General features: G+C 34.2%; 1 protein-coding gene across 1 annotated transcript in view; it reads right to left on the bottom strand.

Moving 5' to 3' along the window:
* The window catches only part of l(2)34Fd (nucleolar protein 10 lethal (2) 34Fd), a 282114-nt gene that overhangs the window by 46906 nt on the left and 218765 nt on the right, over positions 1 to 16443 (bottom strand). The window contains exons 15-18 of the mRNA XM_090381757.1: positions 12665 to 12763; positions 10606 to 10680; positions 1973 to 2122; positions 195 to 341 (exon numbers count right to left, since the gene is read on the bottom strand). Coding sequence (XP_090237883.1) covers positions 246 to 341; positions 1973 to 2122; positions 10606 to 10680; positions 12665 to 12763 — 420 coding nt within the window. The 3' untranslated portion in view covers positions 195 to 245. The remainder of the gene's footprint in view (positions 1 to 194; positions 342 to 1972; positions 2123 to 10605; positions 10681 to 12664; positions 12764 to 16443) is intronic.

The raw sequence follows: 16443 nt of genomic DNA, 5'->3' as shown, positions 1-16443 counted from the left end.
ATGACAGCAAATCACTCAAGAAGTCGCTGTAATCACTAGTGCTTAGAACCTCGGGGCTAAATTTTTGATACTTTTTCTCACGGTTTCCAAAATTAAAGTTTAAAAAAAAAAATCTTAAACCAAATTTATAATGGAAGTCTTTAATTTTTAAATATGCACAGGTATATTTTATATATAAAAGAATAGAATCCTACGCAGTTTCATTGACACATGTGTAGTCTGGACAGAGTAAACTGGAGGATTCTTCAGGAAAAACTTTTTTCTGATCCTTCACTATCTGTCTGTCTTTCTTGGGAAAAGGTCTCAAGGGTCCAAGGTTCAAGAGTCTGCTGGATGGGTACCTAAGGAAAGAGGGGAAACAATAAAATTATATAATTTCTAATAATTGAACAGTTCAAATAAATTAAAACAAATGTATAACAAAGTGTGTATTTTTAAACTTATTCATGAAAAAAAAATTTGATAATTGAGAGCTATTAAGTGCTCGATAATTCCTATATTCTATTATATTATAAATCAACAGGGATTACCTTTATTTTAGATATAGGAAGCTTCTTTTCCAACTCTCCTAGTCCAACTTGCTAATAATTCTTGAGGATGGCGATATCAATTTTGCAAAACAGGTGGGACATCTTCCCCACTGTCAGAACCATAGTGTTCAAGACCGTGTGGTCTCAACAATGAGCGCTCAAGACTTCTGTCTTCAAACACCATACCTCTGGCAGCAAGGAAACCATTACGTGGATTGGCATAAAATTAGACTTTGAAGGTCTAAACTGTTTAATAAATATGGACTGATTATTTCTTTTGCTCCTGTAGCTTTTGGTCCACATTCCAATCACAGCATGACCTCGTATACAGCATCCCATGCAAAAATTGCGATGCTGTTTATGCAGGATCTACCATGGGAGTGGCATATTTTCGAGCAAAACAACAGGAAGCTTCTGTGCGGGCGGGTCGTTCAAATGCATCGGAACTTTTGCTCCACGCAATAAATGAATGACATTCATTCAGCTTTAATGAAACAAAAATTATAAATATTCAACACAACTACCATAAACTACTTATTGCAAAAACTTTAGAGATAAAACTACATGAAACTTCAATCAATATCCATAGGCCATTCCTATTGTCCGACGATTGGTCACTTATACGCATGCGTGAAGAACACACTACAACATAAGACAAAAGTTTCGGATTAATTGCGAGTTGCTCTATTCCTGTGAACACGACGCCCGAAAAGTTCTAGTCTGACTTAAGGAATGTAGAGAATAATCCCCCCCCCCACAACATCCAATTTTATTAGACCCCTAAATTTAACTCTAAATTCTAGCTACAGGACCAAAAGAAATAATAGGTCCATATTTATTAAACAGTTTAGACCTTCAAAATCTAATTTTATGCCAATCCATGTAATGGTTTCCTTGCTGCCAGAGGTATGGTGTTTGAAGACAGAAGTCTTGAGCGCTCATTGTTGAGACTGCACGGTCTGAACACTACGGTTCTGACAGTGGAGAAGATGTCCCACCTGTTTTACAAAATTGGTATCGCCATCCTCAAGAATTATTAGCGAGTTGGACTAGGAGATTTGGAAAAGAAGCTTCCTATATCTAAAATAAAGGTAATCCCCGTTGATTTATAATGAAAAAACAATGTAATTTACGGGCCTATTAGGCTCTTGGCAGTTGTTTTTAGTTTTGCAATGTTTAACAATGAAGTACACAGTTATGCTGCAACTGATTAATCTTACTTGATTAATTCATTTGTTGTTTTAGGGCTATATGGAGGGAATGTATTGACTACAATAAAGGAATTTATGACTCCTATCACCATCACTTCTACTATTATTATTACAGACCAAGTTTTTACTGTTTGAGTTTTAATGATGAGAAACATGTATTCTCTTAATTGTATATGATCCTAAAATCATTAATTAATAAAATATATTTATACTGAATATACTGTCCCTTACTTCTATAACTTGGGAATGTTTTACTCCAGTTATTTTCTTTTCCATCACAGGATGAAGGAATCTGTATTCATCACATGTTGGATCTATTTGAAAGTCTGGATTTTTGAAGAGGGCTGCAAATCGATTGTCCTGAAGAAGGCTAGGTGTCTTCTGAAATGATAAAATACAACTCAGAAATACAATTTACTTAGCAGAATCGCATTAATATAAACATAGTTTATACAAAGCAGACAGTATTCCCCAGCTTAGGATGGACTTTTCTAAATAAACACATTAATTTATAACAAAATTTGGTTAATATTAGAATGTTTGATTTTTGTCTCATGAGAACTAAATTATGCTGTTTCATATGGTTAATACAAAGTTTGGCATAATCCTGATTATTATTAAAGTTAATTTATTCTCGAAGAAAACACTGCTCAAAGAAGGTCTTGAAATGGCAGAAAATAAGTAAAGAAACAAAGTGGATGGTAGTAAAAAGCTGCATACCCTTGTGTTGTTACTGGATGGGGGGGATTAATGGCACATGGGCTGCTATGGCCAAATTGCACCTGTTACATTGAAGCACTGATTTACTTATGTTGCAAAATAGATCTGGAAGTGAGTGTATAAGTTGATAATTTTTAAGTAAGTAAAAAATTTATAAACTGGTCTCATCTCCAATAACATGAGTTAGTTGCAGAGGTTTGTGTGAGTTAAGCAGTGATCTGAAAGATCTAATTCCGGCTGAATGCTAATGTGTACACTCAATGAGAATATGCTTAATGGTAAGTAGACAATTGCAGTTCAAGCAATGTGGCGGGTGGGGGGGAAGAAGAGAGTTCATCAAATAACAGTAAAAAAGATGTGTTAAACGAGTATGGCCAATTTGTGCTCTTTCATGCATGACCTCTTCATGCCTGTTTAATCAGAAACTATATCTCCAGAGCTGTGGATTCCATTTTATTTCAAGAAACTTTTTATATATCTGGGTATACCACATTTGAAATCACAAGTCAGTACATGTCCATTAATAAGTGGCTCTTAATCAGTGTAAGGAAGTGGGATGGAATCAAAACCAGCAGGATGTCTTGCTGCTTGATCTGCTAACTTGTTTATTGGTATTCCAATATGCCTGATATCAGGCAATATGTGACAGTCAGTTTATGTTCATCCACACGACTGCAATAGGCAGGTGTGGCTTGCTGTCAAAAATTTTCAGTTTTGGTTATTAGTTTTGGAAAGTAGACAGAATGGCTTCAGAAAAAAGGAGCATTTCAATTCTAGATCATTGTACAGCACATTCTGCTGAGACATTTAAGACAAAGAATATATCTTCTGATATCACTCGTTTTATGCAGCATCTGGATCAATACAATATTTATAACCTCAAGACATTATACAAAGGCTACCTGATAAGGTGCTTGGTCTGTAATTTGCAGCCAAAGTAAAATATCTCGGATGCTATTCATAATGCTGTTATTTGCTGGAGACATTATATCTAGTGTAGACAATTCTTAAAAAATAGGAACTGGCAAATGAGTGTGGTAGCAACATTGAGGGATGGGAGACTTTCAATGAGCAGATGAATTTTATTGGAGAATTTCAAGAGTTTGTTAATGTGGATAATGATGTTGCACTACAGCAATGGCAACAGCAGGAAGGGCTGCTGACCATTCAACAAAACGATGACGTTTTTGTCATCAGCAATGAAAGTAAAAGTTAAAAGCACACTCACTACCTTCTAAAAAAAAAATCCCAAAAATGCACTACGCATATCAGAGAGCAATTTTCAGTAATGATGATAATGAAATAACTACAGTAGAATCACATTAATACAAAGTTCAAGGGACATAAATTTTCATGTTTTGTAATAATGAGGACGACCAAAAGTGTTGAAATTCAATTATCATTTTATATTTTTTGGTACATATATTTAAGAATAACAATAAAAATAAATTAGATTAATATAATAATAAAAAAAAAATACCAATATTAAACAATAAGAATACCAATATTATAACAAACTTATAACAATAAGAATAAGAGAAATTTGTTCAGATTTTCTTTTATTGTAAGATAAACTAAGAGAAAAGAAGCAACATAATTGAAATGAATTATAGTATATATGTAATTAGTATCAAACTAGCGCCTCCGTAGCCAGGTGGGCAGGAGCGGCAGTGCGTAGCACACGCTTCTTGATTAGACTGGGGTTCGAGCCCATGACCACCAAATACGGAGGACGGGGAAAGTTCAGGGAATGACCACCGCATATCCACAGAGCAATATGGTCTTAGTTGTTAATGCTCCTAAAAAAAAAAAAAAGTATCAAACTAGTAAAAGAATTATAATCTTAATATAAAAGGAGACATGCAAATCAACCTTTTAATAAATTAATTTGATTTAAGAAGGTACCCAATTTGTTTTGCACAGTTTTTGTCTTATATGCATTCTTAAAGTTACTGCAAGCCAACACACTATTATGTTCAATGAATTTTGGGCATCTTTTTTAGAATGCAGTCTGTGTGTGTGCTCTTTAGCTTATACTGCTGGTAACAAAAATTTCATAGTTTTGCTCAACAGCTCTTCTGGTTGTTGTTGGTATTGCTGAGGTAGCAACTTCATCATCCACTTTAACAAAGTCCTCAAATTTGCCAACAAAATCCATATGATCCTTCAAATTCCCCCATTCCTCAACATTGCTATTATTTGTCTGATGGACCATGTTTTTCAATAATTCAATATTCTTGCCACAGCCACTTTTTCTGAAGCAGTTGATTATTACGCTTGATGCAATACTGTTCCAAGCAATAACAAGATTACAGACTGCATCCAGGATTTTCCACTTTGGCTGCAAATTGTTCCCTCCTTTTGTGTTGCAGATTTAGTACCTTATTCAGGCACACTCTATATGCTCTCTTAAAGTTATAATGTTTTGATTTAGTGGCTGCATAAATCTGGTGGTACTGGGAGGAAAAAATAATAGATTTATATTTGTCAACTTAAGAGTCCAGGCAGAATGTGCTGTGCAATGATCCAGAACTGTCAAACTGTTCCTTTTTTCTGAAGCCATTCTTATGCCCACATTTGTTAGTCAAGTATGAAACATTCTAAATGTAAGCCAAGCACTTCTACTGGCCTCATAATCACATGGAAGATGATAAACTTCTTAAAAAATTGACGTGTTGGCAGCGAAGCTGCAGTGTATGTCCCCGTCGGTGATTGTTGTCGGGTCCACGTAAGTGTTGAATCTGGTAGGAAGGTCAAATTGCCCATCCTGCTCCAAGGTGGGATATGTTAGCTGGCAGTGGGGAACTCACAGGCAAAGGGGGGATGGGGAGACACACATTTACTTCATTCATAATCCACAATGCATAACAGAACAGTGATTCTTTGTTTGATTAATTTTCCACCATTACAAGACTCCTCAAACACCAAATTTGAGTAGGGCCTTGCAAAATAAGCATGATGACATCCTTACTTTTTTTTCAGAACGCACACAGAACAGTACATAAATTAGAAAAGTAAGTTGCAGAATAGATGTGCAGAAATTTGCTTTCAGCCAAAGAGACTGATTTGTAATAACTTTCCACCTGGCACTGTGGAAATGGGTAGCCATAAGGTACTGTGGCTACCCACGAAAATTTGACATAAATCCAACCTTTTTTTCTTTTAAAGTAATCCTCAAACATCCATTTATAATTACAGTAGAGCCTGGATAGGAAATTCCCACATAAGAATTTTACCCCTGTACTAGGTTTGGTTTCCTAAGTTCCAATTTCACCTCTATATATTGTAATGTATTATTATAACGACGTTTTCCTACTTAATACAAAAAATATTAAACAATATAAACATTTAGTAATTGAACAATTTATTGCCACGCATCATTTTAATTCGAGGTAAGCCACCAAAGTAGGTGAAATGGCATCGTTTTTTACATCTCATATTGTGAATGCCTTCAACGACGAGTTGCCCTAATATTGCACTACCTCCAATAAGCAACACTTACTTATTCTCTGCAGATACCACCACCCAGATCTGCCGAGAATCCACTGGCGAAGTGTTGCTTATTCGATAATCCAGTGTCAAAGCATTGCTTATTCTAAGTAGTTCAATATCAGGGCAAATCGTTGTGAAGGCATTCACAACATGAGATATCACAAAAACGATGCCACCTACTTCGGTGATTTACTATGAACAAAAATTATGCCACGCACTAACTTGTTCAATTAGTCAATTTTCCATAGTCTGATGCTTTCAGCCTTAAAACCTTTTTAGTATAAAAATTTGTATATAATGGATGTGACATATTGCAATTGTTTTCATCGATATCCATAATTGGAGAGCTTCAGCCATGTGAAGCACAGTGAAGCATTTGCCCTTATGTTCTGATTTTTCTGAACAGTTCTGAATTTCTTAGTGGATTGTTCTCTGTCTTATTGTAATTGTGACCTTTTAATTTATGTTGAAACTCCAAAGGAGTTTAATGAACAGAATGTTAAGCAATTAGAAATCCTCAGTTTAAAAACGTTTCTCATAGATAGAGTAAAATATTTATAAATTCTGAAATAGTACTTAAAAATCATCTTTAACTTATGTATGTGTATCTTTTCATTTTCATTTGTGTTGTTAACATTTCATACCCTTAGGTCATTTTCCCTTCTAAGAAGTGTAAGAAGTTCTAAACCTCCAGTCCCTTGGAAAATTTCTTATCTGTTTTATTGTATTTATTATATAAAACTCTGTAAACTATGCCTATAATTTTTAAAAATCATAGTAGAGACTATGGCCACTGTTAAAGCAGCTGAATTCTAAGACCATAATGATGACATTAAATATGAAAGTAAGGTAAGAAAGGAACACCTAAAAAATATTATACTGAAATGATGTGAAACTACAGTACAGTAATACCCCGACTTACGCGGTTCCTGATTTTTTCGTTTGGCAACGCTGCCGCCCACTATCTTCAAGGTCGTTTTTCATATGTTATCGATATACGGTGCGACGGTGGGGAATGAGAGCGAAAGATGAACAAAATTCAACTTTGTGCTGCTTTTATGTTTTTTATATCAGTGAAGGGGAAACACACTTTCACCATAATAACGTAAAAACCAACACAATTCCAGCTATCGGTATAATCGCAAATGCAATTAGATCGAGTTTACTACCAGTTTATAACAGATTCCACTAGCAGAAACGCAACTGGATTTTTATTGTTTTATGGTAGTAACCCCTAGAAATGTGAGGTGTTAATAGTGTATCTCTGCCTTTATGGTGTTGTTTATTCAGTTGCTACATGCGCGCAGCTTTGTTTATGTGTATCAAGCGTGCCTCCTCGTTTTGTAATTGTGCTTTATTCCCTAAAAATAAAAAGGAAGCGTCCTGGTGAAGACACTGCAGATTCAGAGAGAAAAAGAAAAGCAATTATCGATAAACAGAGGCGGACTGGGTCAAAAATTCTTACCCGGGAAAATTTATAGTGGCCTCATACTATGGTTTATGGCCAAAATCACACTGGCCCACCGGGGTTTCCCCGGTAAGGCTTATTGCCAGTCCGCCTCTGTCGATAGAGAAAAAAATATGAAATTGTGAAACGCTTTGAGCGAAATGAAAGACCATGTGATATTGCACGTACTACAGGCCTAAATGAAGCAACGGCGAAAAGCACATGACAATTGCAAACTTGACAGGTTGAAAATTGAAAAGGGCTCAATTGTAAAGGGCTTAAAAATTTTAGAAAACATAGACTCCAACGAAGAACGCGTTATAGCTACAAAGCAAGGAATAAAAAAATTATTAGCTTGCTACGAAGAAATTCTGCGTGAAAAAAAGAACGCGCTGTGTCGTCAGACGAATTTGTTAGATTTTATGAAGCCATCGACATCGACATCGAAATAACTTTTTAACGTAAGTCATTTGTTTTTTTAATACATATTTTGTATTAATATGTATAAAGAACTGCAATTTTATTAATATTTTTCTTCTAGACTAGTGTTTTTGTTAGTCCTTGGTCCCAATTAAGCAAAATTTATATGTATTTATATGCAAAGTTGTACCCCGACTTACGCGATTTTCGTCGGACCCACCTATCGCGTAACTTCGGGGTATTACTGTACAGTCTGTCCTCGTATAGCACGATAGTTGTGTTCCTAGAAACCCTCGTGCAATGCAAAATCGTGCAATATAAACAACAGGCCCTATGGGAAAAGTGGGGTTAGGTGCCGACCACCCAAGATTGGAACACACATTTGGAACCAAAACATTACCAAACACAATAAATAATCGGGTAATTTTAATCGTTATAAAATATTTACGTATTTTATAACGATTAAAATATGTAATAAAAAATATAATACTGTATATATTTTTTATTATAATATAATAAATAATAAATATTTTTTATTATTTATTATATTATAATAAAGTATTTTTAGTATTTTTTAATACTGAAAAAGTATTTTTTACGAATAAAATACGTATTTTATTTGTAAAAAATTTATTATATTAAATAAAATAGTCGTAATAAAATGCTTACGTATTTTATTACGACTATTAAGTAATAAAATATTGCTAATGCTTTTGCTTCTATCATAAGCAAACTTGTTTTTTGTTTGATTTTCTATCCAAACAGATGACAGCCGTACCATCTCTTCCAATTCTTTGTGTCTTAATCTAATGGATTTTAATTACACTTTGAGTTGTTCCTGCTATCAAAGTTGTTTTTATTTTCTCCGCATTCTTTGTAATTCTCGGCGTTGCCTCATTTAGGTCTGTATCACGTGCAATATCACATGGTCTTTCATTTCGCTCAAAGCGTTTCACAATTTCATATTTTTTTTCTCTATCGACAAAGGCGGACTGGCCATAAGCCTTACCCGGGAAATCCCGGTGGGCCGGAGGCCGGTGTGATTTTGGCCATAAACCGTAGTATGAGGCTACTATAAATTTTCCCGGGTAAGAATTTTTGACCCAATCCGCCTGTTTATCGATATTGCTTTTTTTTTTTTTTTCTCTGAATCTGCAGTGTCTTCACTAGGACGCTTCCTTTTCACACCTTTTAAGTATTTTACTAATTTTTAGGGAATAAAGCACAATTACAAAACGAGGAGGCACGCTTGATACACATAAACAAAGCTGCGCGCGTGTATAAACTGAATAAACAACACCGTAAAGGCAGAGATAGGCTATTAACACCTCACATTTTACTAAAGCACATTTCTGGGGTTTACTACCATAAAACAATAAAAACAATTTCCAGTTGCGTTTCTGCTAGTGGAATCTGTTATAAACTGGTAGTAAACTCCATCTAATTGCATTTGCGATTATATCGATAGCTGGAATTGTGTTAGTTTTTACATTATTATGGCGAAATGTGTTTCCCCTTCACTGATATAAAACACATAAATACATTTTCAGAATCTTCTTCATTCCTATCGTGTTGCGTTCAGTTGGGGTGATTTCGCGTTCGACTGCCATTTCTTGTAAACACAAAGGCGAATCGTGCATAAGCGAATTCGGTTCATGTTATATAAGATATCGTTCCCCTATTTATAAATCGTGTATGATCGAATTCGTGTAATGTAAACACGTGTTATACGAGGACCGACTGTACACACAAGCTAAACAGTAACAAGTATAATGTACAATAATTAAATGTGGTGATAAATAAATGTAAGTAATTAATATTGTTGCATATTGCCTATTATAATGACTTTTCGGGATCACTCATCAAGACTGAAAGTAGGAAATTAATATACTGGCTCAACATGTCTGTAATAATCAGTATGGAAGCAATAATGTGAATTATTATAAAATATACATTTTGTGTGAAGATTCAGATATAAGTCTTTCCAACTTATTAACTTACTTTGCATAAGTTGAAGTGAATAGTAAAATTTGAAGCCAACTGGAGTGCAATAACCTCTAGTGATATCTGGAAAGAGACATCGTTTTTGAACATAGTAAATTTATCTAATAATGTGCACAGAAATAGCCATTATGTAAAGTGGAATGTACCGAGGTCATTTATAATGAAACTCAGTGACAAGGTATGAAAAAATGCTAATGAAGTAGCATTATACTCCACAAAGCTGAAAATTAGTAACATATATTTCTTATAAAGAAATATGTTATATCTATTTCTTATAAAGAAATAAAGAAGAGGAAACTATTTCTTAGTTTCTAATCACATCAGGAAAATAAAATGAAGTGTTCAGAAAAGTCAAAAACAGGATTTTTTGATCAGGAACATCAAGGATTTTCAGCCTATTCTTAAAAACACCTCAGAGAATGCAGGTGAACTTAAATAGGAATAATATTAGAATCAAAAAAAGGATGCCAATAGCAAGGTTACAAGCGATTGAAAATACAAATAATACAACATGCAAGTCAGTTGGTGAGCACATGTTTTCTAGACCACAAGACACTGAAGGTTCATGATATTTATGATATTTACATAGACCAAAAATTTAAGAACACTTTAATTTATGGGCTGAACTAAAATAAAGCAATCAGATCATAAATTAAAGCCTTTTATTTTTTCAGAATACGTAAATAGTGTGTGCCTACCATACATCCTTTAGATATGAGAAATTTTTATATTATTTAATATATTACCAAGGTATTAAATATGTAACTAAAAAGAATAATACCTTTTGCTTCTGCTTAGTTTCTCTTTCTTTTTCATGCAATTTAATGGCAAGTTCCTTATTCACCTTAGGGAGCCGCTGAAAGTAAGGAAAAAAATATATATCTATAATATATAGTGATAAGAAGAATAATAAAAAAAAACTTGATATTACATTTTAACAGTGTAATAATTCAATAAAACATAAAAAATCCATGAGGTTCTGTAATTATTAATAAAGACCTAAAAAACCTAAAGGTTAAAACAATTTGGGTAGCAGTGATCGAAGAATAATATACTAACCATGTGGTACAACACTGAGGGCAGCAGAGAAAGAAAAAGATCTGGGGGGTGGGGGGTTGAGGTAATTGTGCAGTCAGACATTAAGTTTTCTGAGCAGTGCAGACAGGTTGCCAGGACAGCTCATGGGGTTTTGTCAATGATATGTAGGAATTTTGCCAGCAGGGATAAGGAGGTGGTTATCCCATTGTATAAGACAATGGTAGGTCACATCTTGAGTACTTCATACAGGTCTGGAAACCTCATTTTAGTAAGGATGACGATCTGTTGGAAAGGATGTAGAGAAGGGAACAAGATTAGTGAGGGGGGGAAAGGGTTCAGTTCTGCAATTGTACAGCATCTGGAAACTAGGAATGTGCAAGGAGATCTGAGGAGACGTTGAAGGATTGACTAAGCTACATATTGATTACATCCTTCCTCTTCCTCAGATAACTAGTAGGAGGGGGGGGGGGGGGGAACAAATTTAATTTGAGGAAGGATGGTTGGTTCCAGGACAGAAGTGCGGAAATTTGCTTTCGGCCAGTGGGCAGTTGACCGGTGGAACATATTTCCATCTGGTGCCGTGGAAGTGTGTTGTTTGAATAAATACAAGGAGGAACTAGACAAATTAGCAGATGGATCGTACAGGTGATGTGGGAAGTTTTTTTTTTTTTTTTTTTTGGTGATGCTGTATAAATCTTGATTTCTCTCATAATTTGCCACTATGCCTAAAAATTCTCAGTCGTATTAGCTGTGAACACTATATCTTCACCTGTAAACTAGATTTTCTATTCATATGTTTGGATTACCTGGAACTGTGTACAAGGATATAACAGCATTAAATGATTAAAATCATAATATGATAAAAAATTAAATTGTAATGTATGTGAAAAGAAAAAAAAAGAAGACAAAAAAAAATATATATATATATATATTGTATTTTAAATTAATCTTTTTAAAGATCAATTATTGGGATGGATTCAAAAATGGCAGGTGAGGTTTAATACTGGAAAATGCAAGGTTCATCTGGGTAGCAGTAATGCTGCAGTAAAAATACCACTTGGGTATTACTAAACTGAAGATTGCACAAAATGAAAAGGGATTGGGACCATACAATCTGATATGAAGTTTTCTGAACAGTACAAATAACCTGATAGGAAAGCTCATGGGGTTGTCAGCGATATACATATATACACAAACTCTCTGCCAGTGAAAGTAGAAGTGATTATGCCATTATATAAACCAATGGTTGGACCATATCTTGAAAAATGAACGCGGGCCTGTAGATCCCATTTTAGGAAAGAGCAGGGAGAAAACTGATGAGATTGGTTAAGGGTCCAAAGGAAATATTCTTATTAAGAGTAACTTGAATTTTGTACACTATGGTGTTTTGACACCAGGTATTTGTGGTGGCAGCCTGATTGAGGTAGGTCTTATTTGAGAAGGTTGAAAGTTCATCTGGATTTAAGAAGGGAATGGACAGATACTTAAAAAAATAATAATAAAAAAGGGAATTATGAAACAAGGAAGGGTGGCATTGTTTACTTTATTTTTTAGCTTTCTGGATGGTGCTTCATATACTTCTCCTTTGCATAATTATGCCAACAATAATATTAATTATGTTAAGGAAAATTACTGGAAAACATACAGGAAAATTATTTCCAAGTAACTGCTTAACTTAGGCAACACCCTAAAACAGCACTTAAACTTGAAATTGGATTCAATATTACAGAACATCCCTGTATGCCATAAGACAAACAAGTCAAATAAAAGAAAAAATAATTTTTCAGTTTTCAAAAACTTACATTTATCTTCACTCTGTTTCCTCTATCTTCTTCTATCTTTTCCCTAATCATCTTTTTGCGATAATTTTGGTAACTAAATGGATCAACTAGAGCCTTAGCCTATAAAAGTAAATATAATGATGTAAAATGTTAAATAAGTAAAAGTTGTAAATATGTAAAAAAAAGTTATATAACTATAAAACCCTTCTATCTCCTACTACTCATTAAAAAGACAATGCCTGGAGATCTGAAAATGTGGATATCAAAGATTGCCTGAGTTTAGAGCTGAAACTGATATGGTAAACTGTTTTTTTCCATAAGAAATTATATTCATTTCATTAAAACATTCATGAATCATTATCAAAATTCAATTTCCCTCATAAATATAAAAACCTTTCTCAAAGATATAATGAGGTAAAAGGTTGAATAACTGAAGCAAATTTTATTTTTCAGTAAAAAGTTTAATTTCACGAGGAGGTTATGGAGCTATGTTGTTGTTGTTGGTGCATCAACAACTGAGGCTATACTGCATTGATTACTGTCATATATATATTAGTTGTTTGTTTTAAAAGTGACAAAAGTTCAGATAAGGTAGTATATATCAATCAGTTTTAGGAAAACAAAAATGTCATCCATGTTTTCTGTCGATCTCCTAGAATGCACTGTACCACATTAGATTGCCCTGTAGTGTTAATTAACTGCAATTATAAAGTGAGGGGTGCATTTTCCCTTTTAGATATAATGGGCATTCTATGATGATATATTTTATTGTGAATGGACATAAATAGTTATTGCATTGTGAGTAATTTTTCCTATGCATGAGGTATGTATGACTAATGCACAATTTGGCCAGCATGGTTTCTTTCTTTCGTTTCCCATTCTGTTTCCTCTCAGGCTGGACTGCCACTGTTTGGGTTCTCTTTTGATTTCAAAAATTTTATTATTTCTTTTTTCTTCCCATAAGTATATCCACTGTTGTTTACAGATACGTTTTTTGGCAGCTGATCTGCCTGTTCAATTCCTGGGATTCCAGTGTGTCCAGGGATCCAACAAAACATTATGAACTGACGATGTGCATAAAGTTGTATTAACTATGGCACATCGCACCAGAGGATGATCAGAGGAGGATTTACGTTGTATGTACAGCACTTACTGAGCCACTATGTGGTGGATTGAGTATATATGGCTCTTTTATATTCTCCAGGGCTAGTAGGATATCATATAACTCTGAAGAATAAGTAGTACACTCTGAGGGGAGCTGTTTGGAAATTATGGCATTTGGCAGGACAACAGCTGTACCAACTTTACTGCCAGTCTTGAATCCATCTGTAAAAAGCTGAAGAAAACTTCTAAACTGAGTGGAGTGGGCTACATATAATTACAAGATGTCTATCAATATGTATTGGAGACATTTGCCATGGCTGAATTTCTATGCAAATATTCTGAAGTGTGTTACTCATTTTCAGGCCCCAGCATGTGTTTAGAGCATGGAGCCTAATGCTAGATGGATTGTTGAGCATGGTTTAGTTTGATAGAGATTACTCATTTTGGCATGAAGAGATATTTCCACATGGAGTGATGAAGAAGGCTGCTAATTTTGGCTGCATAATTTAGTAGCAGAACTTGTCATTGAAGACGTGGGGGGGGGGTTTCATAGGTTTCTGTATAGACACTTAGAATTTGCAATGTGTGAAAAGCTCCCAGTACAACTCATAACAACTCATAGAGTACTGTGATGTAGGAGATCAAGCAATTTTAGCATGAGGCATACGCAGGCTACCCATAGTCTAACCAAGGATCTTATTAGTGAGTGGTATAAGATGTAGCAACATATAATAATGCGCACCCATAACATAAAAGAAATTACTCTGAGAAGATTTAGTTTACTAAAACAATTGGTATGAATATACTTTATTTGTTCTAGAAAGGTCAGTTTATCAAGTAAACTAAACTTCCTAGAATGCATATGAAGTTTTACTAAAAATTTGAGGCCAATTCTTTTATCTGTAATTTTTCTGGCAAACTGCAAAAACACAAGGTAACAAAAACAAGTGTAACTGCAAAAGTGAATGAGTGTGCTGGAACGTGACTTGGCAGACAACTAGGCGAAAGGCTCAATGTCAACTTTCTGAGCCTTTGTTTCGCAGGTGGCACTTGGTGTGCAGTGCCTGCACAAACAGTCTTGTTATTTAATATCTATGTCCTATAACCTTCTCCTTGGAAAAAGCAGAAGCTGATTAGGCAAAATATCCCACTACTTTTTTAATTGAAAACAACCTGTGCATGTGCAGACACAGACTAAATATAAATGGTACAGTCGAACTTGGTTATAAAGAGCATCAAGGGAACAATAAAATTTCCTCGCTATAACTGTTACTTGCTATATCAGTGATAGGGAAGATGGGGGGAACCCCTGGGGCCATTAAACAATGAACACTTTATATCAGTGATGAGCTAAATCTACCTCCTATATTTTTAAAATTCTCAATAACTTGATAAAAAGATAGATTCAAAAAACAAAAGAAATATTAAAGAGAAAAAACTAATATAAGTATTTTGAATACTAAATGCACAAGGCATAATTAGTTATGGGTTGAAATTAACTATATAATATCGGTGTAAATACACCACAGTTTACCCATAAATTTAACTACATAAGTAGTGTAAACACACTGGGAATAAATAACAATAGTCTCCTCTACTAGAGAAGCGATATTTATTCGAAGTGGTGCAATACCCGATATCTCATTGCGAAGGTAGCCACAATATGAGATAAAATCACACGATGCCTCCTTTATACTACTTATGTAGTTAAATTTATGGGTAAACTGTGGTGTATTTACACCGATATAATATAATAAAAGTATATTCCCACATCTGGGGTGGTGCCCCCAAAACCTCTCTCAGGCTTCTAGATTCCATTCGGAAGAGGGCAGTTAGGTTAATTAATGACTCCTCTCTAACAGAGTCTCCCCACTCACTGTCTCATAGATGTACTGTTACTGCTGCATGCCTTTTCTACAGATACTTCCATGGGCACTGTTCTTCTGAATTGGCTTCTATAATTCCCACTCTTTCTTTCAAAACAGTCCGAACATGTGCCACAAACCAGCCAACATTCATTTACTGTCCAACTTCAAACTCACAGAACCAACTTTTTACCTTCCCCATTTATTCATTCTGCTGTTTTCTGGAACAACCTTCCTTCATACTTATTTCCTGAAAATTACAGTCTACAGAAGTTAAAGTCTAATGTCAACAAATATCTTCTTTCGTTTTCTCAACCTCCATCCCAAGCACGGTTCTAATGCCTCTCATGTTTGGGGTTTTCATAAAAAAAAAAAAAAAAAAAAAAATATATATATATATATATATATTTATTATTTTAATAAAAATAAATAAATATATTTTATATTTATTTATTTTTATTATTCTTGTCTAACTTTTATATTACATCATATATATATATATATACAGGGTGTATCGTAAATAGTGGTCCAGAGTAAAGGAGTCGGTACACTGTGTTCTTAGGTATCACGTACAGGAATTTCAGTTACTTTTAGTCAAGATTCTCAGAAAAAAATAAATTTCATTTTTTTTTTAAATTTCTGTGTCTTGCATCACTAATTTGCCTATAATTTCAAAAAATATCAATATTTTTTAATTCTGTTTTTTTATTATTACTCCTGAATAGGTGCACTATCGTAAACAAATACATTTGACTAATTTAAAGTCAAAGGTTTTTAAAGAAATTCATTTTTTTCCTATTTCGATACTCATCTCCAAAAAGTCATGTGACT

This window comes from Mastigoproctus giganteus, chromosome 9 (assembly GCF_048544385.1).
Source record: "Mastigoproctus giganteus isolate SK-2022 chromosome 9, ASM4854438v1, whole genome shotgun sequence".
Taxonomy (NCBI): domain Eukaryota; kingdom Metazoa; phylum Arthropoda; class Arachnida; order Uropygi; family Thelyphonidae; genus Mastigoproctus; species Mastigoproctus giganteus.
This window is presented reverse-complemented; position numbering and strand designations above follow the sequence as displayed.